Source organism: Seriola aureovittata, chromosome 7, assembly GCF_021018895.1.
Source record: "Seriola aureovittata isolate HTS-2021-v1 ecotype China chromosome 7, ASM2101889v1, whole genome shotgun sequence".
NCBI classification, from domain to species: Eukaryota; Metazoa; Chordata; class Actinopteri; order Carangiformes; family Carangidae; genus Seriola; species Seriola aureovittata.
Window position 1 is genome coordinate 12,541,772 of NC_079370.1, and position 13,126 is coordinate 12,554,897.

General features: G+C 32.8%; 1 protein-coding gene across 2 annotated transcripts in view; it reads right to left on the bottom strand.

Annotated features, from left to right (window-relative positions):
- Positions 1–9,300: 9,300 nt before the first annotated feature.
- The window catches only part of kcnn3 (potassium intermediate/small conductance calcium-activated channel, subfamily N, member 3), a 44,420-nt gene continuing 40,594 nt past the window's right edge, over positions 9,301–13,126 (bottom strand). For both annotated transcript variants that reach the window (XM_056381601.1, XM_056381600.1), the window contains exon 10: positions 9,301–12,538. In XM_056381601.1, coding sequence (XP_056237576.1) covers positions 12,116–12,538 — 423 coding nt within the window. In that variant the 3' untranslated portion in view covers positions 9,301–12,115. The remainder of the gene's footprint in view (positions 12,539–13,126) is intronic.

Sequence of the window (13,126 nt, forward strand, 5' to 3'; positions counted from 1 at the left end):
ATGCCATACTATACTATGTCATATTATTCCTTACCATGCTATGACATGTTTATGATCTTTTGTGATTTAATATACTGTGATGTTTTTTTGACATTTTATGCCTTACTATACTATGACGCTTTTTTCAGCAATTTTATGCCTTCAAATACTATTTCATTTGATGCCTTAGCATACTATAAAAATTTTTACGTCCTTTTATGCCTTAATACACTGTAATTTTTTTTTACGTTTTATGCCATATTATACTATGACGTTTTTTGGAATTTTTATGCCTTAATACACTATGTCGTATTATTCCTCACGATACTATGACGTGTTTATGATCTTTTAAGCCTTAATATACTTTGATGTTTTTTTTATGTTTTATGCCATACTATACTATGATGTTATTTGACATTTTATGCCATATTATACTATGACGTTTTTTGGCATTTTTATGCCTTAATACACTATGTCGTATTATTCCTCACGATACTATGACGTGTTTATGATCTTTTAAGCCTTAATATACTATGATGTTTTTTTGACATTTTATGCCATACTATACTATGACGTTTTTTGAGATTTGTATGCCATACTATACTATGATGTATTTTGGCATTTTTATGCCTTAACACACTATTTCGTATTATTCCTTACCATATTATGACATGTTTATAATCTTTTATGCCATAATATACTATGATGTTATTTGACATTTTTATGCCATACTATACTATGTCATATTATTCCTTACCATGCTATGACATGTTTATGATCTTTTGTGATTTAATATACTGTGATGTTTTTTTGACATTTTTATGCCTTACTATACTATGACGCTTTTTTCAGCAATTTTATGCCTTCAAATACTATTTCATTTGATGCCTTAGCATACTATAAAAATTTTACGTCCTTTTATGCCTTAATACACTGTAATTTTTTTTTTTACGTTTTATGGCATATTATACTATGACGTTTTTTGGAATTTTTATGCCTTAATACACTATGTCGTATTATTCCTCACGATACTATGACGTGTTTATGATCTTTTAAGCCTTAATATACTTTGATGTTTTTTTTATGTTTTATGCCATACTATACTATGATGTTTTTTTGATGTTTTTTTGACATATTTATGACATACTATACTATGACGTTTTTTGGCATTTTTATGCCTTAATACACTATGTCGTATTATTCCTCACGATACTATGACGTATTTATAATCTTTTAAGCATTAATATACTATGATGTTTTTTTGACACTTGTATGCCATATTAAACTATGACGTTTTTCAGCAATTTTATGCCTTACTATACTATGTCGTATTATTCCTTACCATTCTATAACATGTTTATGATCTTTTGTGATTTAATATACTGTGATGTTTTTTTGACATATTTATGACATACTATACTATGGCGTTTTTTGGCATTTTTATGCCTTACTATACTATGATGTTTTTATGATCTTTTATGCTTTAAAATACGATTTCATTTGATACCTTACCATACTATGACATTTTTTATGACCTTTTATGCCATACTATACTGTGACGTTTTTTGGTATTTTTATGCCTTAATACACTATTTCGTATTAATCCTTACGATAATATGACGTGTTTATGATCTTTTAACCATAATATACTATAATGTTTTTTTGACATTTTTATGCCATACTATACTATGACGTTTTTTGAGATTTGTATGCCTTAACACACTATGTCGTTTTATTCCTTACCATGCTATGACATGTTTATGATCTTTTATGCCTTAATATACTATGATGTTTTTTTGATGTTTTATGCCATACTATACTATGATGTTATTTGACATTTTTATACCATACTATACTATGTCGTATTATTCCTCATCATACTATAACGTTTTTATGACCTTTTATGCCTTAATATACTTTGATGTTTTTTTGACTTTTTATGCCATACTATACTATGACGTTTTTTTGGCATTTTTATGCTTTACTATAGTATGTCGTATTATTCCTTACCATACTATGACATGTTTATAATCTTTTATGCCATAATATACTATGATGTTTTTTTGACTTTCTATGCCATACTATACTATGACGTTTTTTGGCATTTTTATGCTTTACTATACTATGTCGTATTATTCCTTACCATACTATGACATGTTTATAATCTTTTATGCCATAATATACTATGATGTTTTTTTGACAATTTATACCATACTATACTATGACGTTTTTTGCGATTTTTGTATGCCATACTATACTATGACGTTTTTTGGTATTTTTATGCCTTAATACACTATGTCGTATTATTCCTTACAATAATATGACATGTTTATGATCTTTTAAGCCATAATATACTTTGATGTTTTTTTTTACGTTTTATGCCATACTATACTATGATGTTATTTGACATTTTTATGCCATACTATACTATGACGTTTTTTGGCATTTTTATGCCTTACTATACTATGTCGTATTATTCCTTATCATACTATAACGATTTTATGACCTTTGATGCCTTAATATACTTTGATGTTTTTTTGATGTTTTATGCCATACTATACTATAACGTTTTTTGGCATTTTTATGCCTTACTGTACTATGTCGTATTATTCCTTATCATACTATAACGATTTTATGACCTTTTATGCCTTAATATACTTTAATGTTTTTTTGATGTTTTATGCCATACTATACTATGACGTTTTTTGGCATTTTTATGCCTAAATACACTATGTCGTATTAATCCTTACGATAATATGACGTGTTTATGATCTTTTAAGCTTTAATATACTATGATGTTTTTTTGACAATTTATGCCATACTATACTATGATTTCTTTTGAGATTTGTATGCCATACTATACTATGACGTTTTTTGGCATTTTTATGCCTTACTCTACTATGTCGTATTATTCCTTATCATACTATAACGACTTTATGACCTTTTATGCCTTAATATACTATGATGTTTTTTTTTACTTTTTATGCCATACTATACTATGACGTTTTTTGAGATTTGTATGCCTTAACACACTATGTCGTATTATTCCTTACCATACTATGACATGTTTATGATCTTTTATGCCTTAATGTACTATGATGTTATTTTGACATTTTATGCCATACTATACTATGACGTTTTTTGGCATTTTTATGCCTTACTATACTATGTCGTATTATTCCTTATCATACTATAACGATTTTATGACCTTTTATGCCTTAATATACTTTGATGTTTTTTTGATGTTTTATGGCATACTATACTATGATGTTATTTGACATTTTTATGCCATACTATACTATGACGTTTTTTGGCATTTTTATGCCTTAATACACTATGTCGTATTATTCCTCACGATACTATGACGTGTTTATGATCTTTTAAGCCTTAATATACTATGATGTTTTTTTGACACTTGTATGCCATATTAAACTATGACGTTTTTCAGCAATTTTATGCCTTACTATACTATGTCGTATTATTCCTTACCATTCTATAACATGTTTATGATCTTTTGTGATTTAATATACTGTGATGTTTTTTTGACATATTTATGACATACTATACTATGGCGTTTTTTGGCATTTTTATGCCTTACTATACTATGATGTTTTTATGATCTTTTATGCTTTAAAATACGATTTCATTTGATACCTTACCATACTATGACATTTTTTATGACCTTTTATGCCATACTATACTGTGACGTTTTTTGGTATTTTTATGCCTTAATACACTATTTCGTATTAATCCTTATGATAATATGACGTGTTTATGATCTTTTAACCATAATATACTATGATGTTATTTGACATTTTTATACCATACTATACTATGTCGTATTATTCCTCATCATACTATAACGTTTTTATGACCTTTTATGCCTTGATATACTATGATGTTTTTTTGACTTTCTATGCCATACTATGCTATGACGTTTTTTGGCATTTTTATGCTTTACTATACTATGTCGTATTATTCCTTACCATACTATGACATGTTTATAATCTTTTATGCCATAATATACTATGATGTTTTTTTGACAATTTATACCATACTATACTATGACGTTTTTTGCGATTTTTGTATGCCATACTATACTATGACGTTTTTTGGTATTTTTATGCCTTAATACACTATGTCGTATTATTCCTTACGATAATATGACATGTTTATGATCTTTTAAGCCATAATATACTTTGATGTTTTTTTGATGTTTTATGCCATACTATACTATAACGTTTTTTGGCATTTTTATGCCTTACTGTACTATGTTGTATTATTCCTTATCATACTATAACGATTTTATGACCTTTTACGCCTTAATATACTTTGATGTTTTTTTGATGTTTTATGCCATACTATACTATGACGTTTTTTGGCATTTTTATGCCTTAATACACTATGTCGTATTAATCCTTACGATAATATGACATGTTTATGACCTTTTACGCCTTAATATACTTTGATGTTTTTTTTACGTTTTATGCCATACTATACTATGATGTTATTTGACATTTTTATGCCATACTATACTATGACGTTTTTTGCCATTTTTATGCCTTACTATACTATGTCGTATTATTCCTTATCATACTATAACGATTTTATGACCTTTGATGCCTTAATATACTATGATGTTTTTTTTACGTTTTATGCCATAATATACTATGATGTTTTTTTGACAATTTATGCCATACTATACTATGACGTTTTTTGGTATTTTTATGCCTTAATACACTATGTCGTATTATTCCTTATGATAATATGACATGTTTATGATCTTTTAAGCCATAATATACTTTGATGTTTTTTTGATGTTTTATGCCATACTATACTATGACGTTTTTTGGCATTTTTATGCCTTAATACACTATGTCGTATTAATCCTTACGATCATATGACATGTTTATGATCTTTTAAGCCTTAATATACTATGATGTTTTTTTGACAATTTATGCCATACTATACTATGACCTTTTTTGAGATTTGTATGCCATACTATACTATGACGTTTTTTGGCATTTTTATGCCTTACTATACTATGTCGTATTATTCCTTATCATACTATAACGACTTTATGACCTTTTATTCCTTAATATACTATGATGTTTTTTTTTACTTTTTATGCCATACTATACTATGACGTTTTTTGAGATTTGTATGCCTTAACACACTATGTCGTATTATTCCTTACCATACTATGACATGTTTATGATCATTTATGCCTTAATATACTATGATGTTATTTTGACATTTTATGCCATACTATACTATGTCGTATTATTCCTTATCATACTATAACGTTCTTATGACCTTTTATGCCTTAATATACGATGATGTTTTTTGGAATTTTTATTTCCTATTATAATATGACGTTGATTAGCATTTTTGTGCCTTAAAATACTATTTAATTTGATACCTTACCATACTATGATTTTTTTATGACATTTTATGCTTTAATATATTATCATTTTTTTGACATTTTTATGCCTACATTTTTATGCCTTATTATACTATGTCATATTATTCCTTATCATACTATAACGTTTTTATGACCTTTTATGACTTAATATACTATGATGTTTTTTTGACATTTTATGCCATATTATAATATGACCTTTTTTCGCATGTTTATGCCTTAATACACTATGTTGTATTATTCCTTACCATACTATGAAGTTTTTATGAACTTTTATGCCTTGATATACTATCTTTTTTTTTTTTACATTTTATGCTTTACTATACTATGACGTTTTTTTTGCATTTTTATGCCTTAATACACTATGGCGTATTATTCCTTACCATACTATGACATGTTTATGATCTTCTATTCCTTAATATACTATGACGTTTTTTGGCATGTTTATGCCATACTATACTTTGACGTTTTTTTGCATTTTTATGTTTTACTATACTATGACGATTTTTGAAGTTTTTATGCTATGATGTTTTTATGTCCTGTCGAACAAAAGCTTTGTGATGATTCGGCATTATGGCACATTTGTTATAAGAGGTGCTTTGCAATGAGAAAGTTGTAGGTTCAAATCCCAGACCTGGCACCTTTCTGTGGGAGTTTTGCATGATTTTCCGCCATCTAAAGACATTCTTCATATTCATATTCATCAACTTCATATTTTCTGACATTTTTATGTTATACTATACTATGACGTTTTTTTGGCATTTTTATGTCTTACATACTATGCTGTATTATTCCTTACCATACTATGACATGTTTATGACCTTTCATGCTTTAATAAACTATGATGGTTTTTTTCATGTTTTATGCCATACTATACTATGACATTTTTTAAAATTTTCATGCCAAACTATACTATAATGTATTTTGGTATTATTATGCTTTAAAATACTATGTGAGTTGATGCTTTACCATACTATTACTTTTTTATACGATGATCCTTTTTTGATGTTCTATGCCATACTATACTATGACCTTAAAATGCAGTGGAGTAAGTAACTGACAACAGGCAAAGTACAAAAGTTTATTTCAGGCGAGCAGCGCTTCTCTTTATCCTCCAAGTGTTTGAGAGAACTCAGCTTATAACTCAGTCATCTTCTTGTGTGTGTGTCAGCCTTCCTGTGCTCTCTGTGGATGGACAGTTCCTCGGCTTTCTGCTGACTATACATATATGACATATTTATATTACTACAATCCAACTTTATTAAAACAACATGCTTACTAAAATTGTATGTTTCTGTTTATTATTTTCTAAATAATTTCTAAATAAATTCATCCATTCTTGTCTATCTTTTATATTGACATATACAATGAAGACATACTAATAGGCTTTGGGATGGATATATATTTATGTAACACATGTTTATAATATCAATCCATACTAAAATACATTTTTCTATCAGCTAGACATACATGTCAATTAATGATATTGTTCCCATTTCTAACTCCCATTCACTTTTCACATATATAGGCTTTACTGTACATACATATATGATTTTACGTGCATATATTTCATATATGGAGATTCAACACATATACACATATCACATTTGTGTATGGGCATTTCTGAACATAAATTCAGATCTCATATGTTAATTAAACCACTTGTTTGACTGCATTAAAAAGTCAATCTCTTTGTTTTGGAGTGGTGGCGGGGTTGTTGCGGCCCTACCAATGTTGAGACCAAACTTACACCCTTGACCAAATCAAATTCTGCTCAGGGCTGACTCTGGGTTAGTTAGTATGTTATAATGCACAATAAGTTAAAGGTTACAAGGTTCATTTATTTATCATTTGACACAGGGTTGTACAACAAGATGAGACTCTGACCATGCAAAATAGTTTCATTTTTATGACTCCTCATTTATTCACTCATTTACTGTATATAATTTTTGTTTTGGTGAGTAGCATAAAGGGAACTACAACTAGCACCTCCATATACATCTTTTATAGTAAATATCCAGCCAGAGGTGACATAATAATAATAATAATAATAATAATAATAATAATAATAATAATAATAACATAATTTATACTTTTTTGTGCTGAGGTGTCATATAGCTGCTTCCCTGTCCTGCCAGAATGTTTTGAAGGTGAATGGTATTTTCCAAGATGGTCTGAAGCTTTACAATATTCAAGTACAATGAGCAAACAGCACCCACATTGCATTTACATTTACGCGTCCCTGTGCTCTTTTGGGGTCATGAATTTCCACTAAGGGATAAATAAAGCATCTATCTATCTATCTATCTATCTATCTATCTATCTATCTATCTATCTATCTATCTATCTATCTATCTATCTATCTATCTATCTATCTATCTATCTATCTATCTAAAATTAAAATGTAAATGCAATCTGTTCGTCCTCTCATCAAGGCAAGTCATCAGTTTGCATATCACTTCCTTGCCACTTGTTTGTCTGTCAGGGGCAGTGGCAGCTTTACCAGGGCATAAATGACACAAAGATCCACTATGATATGCAGTATGTGTTATTGGAAACTTTGTGGCTGTGAGGACGAGTTCAACAGAAATCTTTCAGGGCAGTTGAACAGCTTCTACCCACTCTGTGTGATGTCAGTCACTCTAGCTGTGAATATTCAGCCACATACACACTAAAAATCTGGAGAGGTCCAGAAACGTTCAATGAAACTTGAACTGTCACTGTGTAAAAACTATGAATGGGATTTCTATAGAGATAGATTTGTCTCAATGTTTGTCTCACAAATGGAACGAATGATTACATTAAACCCAATGGTAAAGAAATGAGACCAGTTATCTCTTTACAGGTTGGATGGGCATTAAATGTGGTCTATCTAAAATGTATCTTCATCATCTACACAGTGCAAAAAATCCAGCACCCTGCTTTCATTCCCACGGTTCGCAACATTAATGTTTACTGTCGCTATGGGAACAGGTGCCGGTTTATAATTTTAGCCTACATATTAACAATGAACAATAAGATTATTGTTAAAAAACAAAAAAAAATATCAACACCAACAGCCATACTATCAAAGACCTTAACCAGGTCCTGTCACTTCATATCTTACAACCTTTAACGTAGTGTACGTTACTTGTCGCCAATTATTTAGGGAAGAAAAACATCACATTGAAGACTACGTGCTCTTACTTTGAAAAGCGGAAATTCCGTCAATAGATAATCACGTGTTTCTCGAAAGTAGCATAGTGAGTCGCTTTTGGTTCAGACTGGTGGAAAAAAAATTCAAATTCAGTGTGTAAAAATTAAGATCCACAAGCGTAGAATTGAAATCAACAAATGCTTTTTCACAAATAGAAAACTGATTCTCAAATGTCTGTTTGACAATTGTAAATATCGGGAAGATATTCACAAATCCTTTTCATTTATCTGTAAATTAATTGAATGCATTCACAGATTATTTTTTATTTGTGGAGTTTGTTTGTGTATTTGCAAATCTGTTTCACATTTGTGAGATATTTCCGTGAATTTGCAAATTTATTTTTTGGATTTATTAGTGGAAGGGGTGTTTTATATTTACAGATTACACATTTACGGACGGATTGTCGATCTGTTCACACAAATAATATTGAAACAAATCTACCTCCATACTTTCTGTTCCGTGTGTTGGCCACAGTCACACACAGAGATATAGCCTAATCGTTTTACGGTTACAAAATGAATTGGATTGAATGAATATGAATAAGAGAGATGTCTACGATGTACAGCGTGAATTAAGAAAGTAAGAAGTGTTTTGTTTTTCAAAAGTATTGCACCAAACCAACCTCGCCATGTCAAGCACCGAAAAAAGAATAAAATAAATATAAAATAAAGTAACAGCAACACAGAAAAGATTGAAGCTGTAATGTTATAGATATATACTTTATTAATTCTCTCTGATAAAATAAAATTACAAAATAATTTCAACCTCAAACGGCACTTTCCTTGTTCATAATTATTTAACATATTGTTAATACATATATCATAATTGTCATGACGAATGAGAAGAATACTATAGTTTAATAATATTAGATATCAGCTATAACTGCGTTTAATCATAATGGTAGAAAAGACTAAGCAATACAAAGCTAGATTTCGTTAACATCATACTGTACAATATTCCAAGCGTATGTAATTCAGTATTCCGGCCACAGCGTGTCGCTATAAGACAGTTTTCGATATTGTCTCAAATGCAAGGGTAGGCTTGTCTCTCTTCCCATCACACCATTGTAATTCCTCTCAGATATACCTCTCTTTCTATGTTTTATTTATTTAATGAACAGCTGTTCCTGCATGGCCATTTATCCTTTATAAGGTTTATTTGTGTTCCCTTGTGTTCCTCCTTAGTCCACCTTGATCTGTTTTAAAGCAGTGAAGAGCAGTCCATGTACAGCACTGTAACAAGTCCATGCCCAGATTTTCACAGTTATTCCCTCAGAAATATTGTCAAGATATCTGCAACGCCTCCTGCTATCTTTTGTCCCCAGTGACAGCAGCGTTCCCTGCCTCTTATTGAAGTCCATTTAAGAGAGAGCACTTTGGTTGTCGAGGTGTGTGTCTGTTTGTGTGTGTGTGTGTGTGTGTGTGTGTGTGTGGGTGTGTGTGTGTGTGTGTGTTTGTGTGTGTTTGTGTGTGTTATCTGTGTGTATGTGTGTGTGGGTGTCTGTTCCTGTGTCTACATGGCAGTTTAAGTGGTCGAGCAAGCAAGAGTGTTTGAGTGTATTTCTTTACACAGAATACATTCATGATAACAGTGAGTAGTTTTGGGACTGCAAGCTTGAAAAAAAAGATGGCAGTAGGTAAGGTCTTCTTCCCATCATTCAGGGTCATAGACACAACCATACACTGTGAAAAAATATTAATCACATCAACTTATAATCACACAGTTAAATCATTGTAGGATTTTAAAGACAATTAAATTACTAGTGTAAAAATCTATATTTTAGTAACTATAACATTTTTTCTTCAGAAAATGGCAGAAAACAATAGAGAATACAGTATGTCATTCAATTTGACTCCACTGACTTCAGCCACATGAAAGCAAAAGACTAAGCAGATCACTTATTATTAATGGGTAAAGTTTTGATTTATATTGGTCTGCCTCTGGGCAGAAAGACTCTAGTAAATGTTTTAATAACATATAATGAGAAGACTCACTGAGTGTGGAGCATTAAGTTTGTGCAAAGCTCCGTGTTGTAGTTGCAATACCATCTTCAAAATAAATCAGCCAGATTGAAATGCCAATTTAATAAATGCTCGTGTTATAATCTAATCGTTCACCCAACCACCATCCCAGGTTCAACGCACTTGATACAACTATTAATTGTCCATTTTCTGAGGATTACATGAAAAATGTTCACAGAAATTAAACAAAATCTTAACTCTTTTCAAGTCTCATTTCAGTACAGCAAACCTACAAGTACACTTAAACATCAGTTCAACTTAATCTGTAAATCAGTAAATGCAGTAATTTATCCTGTTATAGTCGTGTTACGTTATTTTATCGTCTGCTTCTGTCTTCTTCATCACAAATAGATGTTATGATGACTCACGTCCCTCAGTATCATGTCATCTTCTTTCAGCTTGATTTGTGTGGTTCGGTGAACCGTTAACAATTCTCCCAACTGAGTAGTTAAAATGTCACAACTATTCTAAGTCTAAACTACTGCATTAGCTCACACCCACAAACGATAAAGTCGTTAGGATGAACATTTTTTACAGTGCGTCTACATTGCTTGGCAGTGCTCTGTGGAGATTGACAGTGCATTGAGTGCTTGGCAGTATAGGCTTTAGTATTATCTAATGGGCTGGTGCATTAATTTCTTTGTGTGAGTGGAAATAGGGCCTGCATTGTGAAAGATTGTGTATTTATGTTTGTGCTATGTTAACTTGTATTGCGTGGATGATGAGTCAATATAATTTATGTTTGCAAGTGTGTGTGTGTGCGTGCGTGTGTGTGTGTGTGTGTGTGTGTGTGTGTGTGTGTGCAGTGCATGCCACTAGTTTTTTTTTTTCTTTAATCGTGGTCGTATTGATCGAACCTTCTGTTAAAGGGATGCTCGTTAACACACAATTAGCATTCAGATAGAAAATACATCATAAGGATAAAAAGTCATGGTCATTAATTCCTGATGAAGGGAGAGAGAGATTGGGAAAGGGGGGAAAGGAAAGACAGAGAGAAAGAGAGAAAGAGAGAGAGATACAGAGAATAAAAGGCCTTTTTCAGTAATTGGAGTGGATTCCATTTAGGAGCTCTGAGTTCATATAATTATTCCTCGTTATTTCTCCTCCTCTCTCCTTCCCCCTCCTCATCTTCTCTACCTCCATTTCTCACCCTCTTGACATCCTTCCTCCCCCTCACACCTTTTAGAGTCTCCATTTTATCTCCATTTTTCTTCTCCTTCCCATCGTCAATGAAAGCGCCCCAAAGTCCCTAACATGTCTCATCATTCATATTGGCCCTCCATCTTAATCCCATTATTTCTCCTCATAGTCCCATCCTCATCCGTCCCTCATGGCGCGTTAGTTTCAGAGGATCACCTCACATTTTTCTCCTCCTCCTCCCTCATTCCTCTTCTTTAGTCTGAAGTGAGAGGACTAACACAATCCCACCACCCCTCTCTCTCTCTCTCTCCCTGTTTTGTCCCCAGATTTGTCCTCTCCTGGTCCTCAGAGCTGTCTTCAGCAGCTTGAGGTGCAGGTGTTAGGGTTGGGACTAGCCTCCAGGCTCCCCTCTGGGCTCAGTGGTAGGGGTGAGAGAGGGGACTCCAAGGCCAAAGTAGGGACCTGGGCTGGGGGTGGTGCTGGAGCTGTGACCTGGACTGAAGAAACTGAAGCTGGGGCAGGGGTTAAAGAAGCTGCTGGGGACAGTGGGACCACAGCACCTCCTCCACCTCCTCCTCTTCCATCCCTTGCATCCCTCTCTCGCAGCAGGTGGACCAGGGCAGCGTGCTGGGCACTGAGGGTGGCTGAGAGGTGGGCAGGGAGGGCGTTGAAGCCGGCAGTGAGTTGCTCCACCCGCTGTTCCAGAGACAGCATCTGGCGCTCCAGGTCTTCGCTGCGGTCGTTGAGCTCCGACATCAGCTCATACATGACACTCTGCATCTATGGGAGGAGAGGAGAGGAGAGGAGAGGAGAGTGGGAGATGACTCAGTGCACACAGAGTACTTTGAAGAGGGGAGACAGATTGCAAATATGTAAACAGGAGTATTGTGAGAGTTGCTTTATTAAAGCTTATTTAAAGAAAAATTCTTTTGGATTGTATGAGAGGAGACAGTAAAAGGCGTTAGAGAGTGATGTCAAAGTGGAGAGAGGGCAAACACGAGGCTAGGGGGGGAGCGAGTAACATACTGAGCAAGAGAAAATAATGTCCAAGTAGAAGCTGGAATGAAGAAGAGGCTGGAGGGAAGTCTTTATGTGGGTGTTATAATATTGTGAAGAAAGAGAGAATAAGAGACAGGAGAGGGAGAATGAAAGGAAGGCGGCAGAGTGTCCCTGCCTTGCGCATCCTGGTCTCCGTAACCATGGTAAACGCACAAGTGGCCAATTGAGATGGAGTTTTTGAGATGGTATAATTGCAATATATTTTGTGTTAAAGCTATTGCTCCTTGGAAAGACACAAACAGACACACCTCACTCGATCTTTTTCTCAAGTCTCTATCTCATTCCCACTTCTCTTTCACAATCACATAC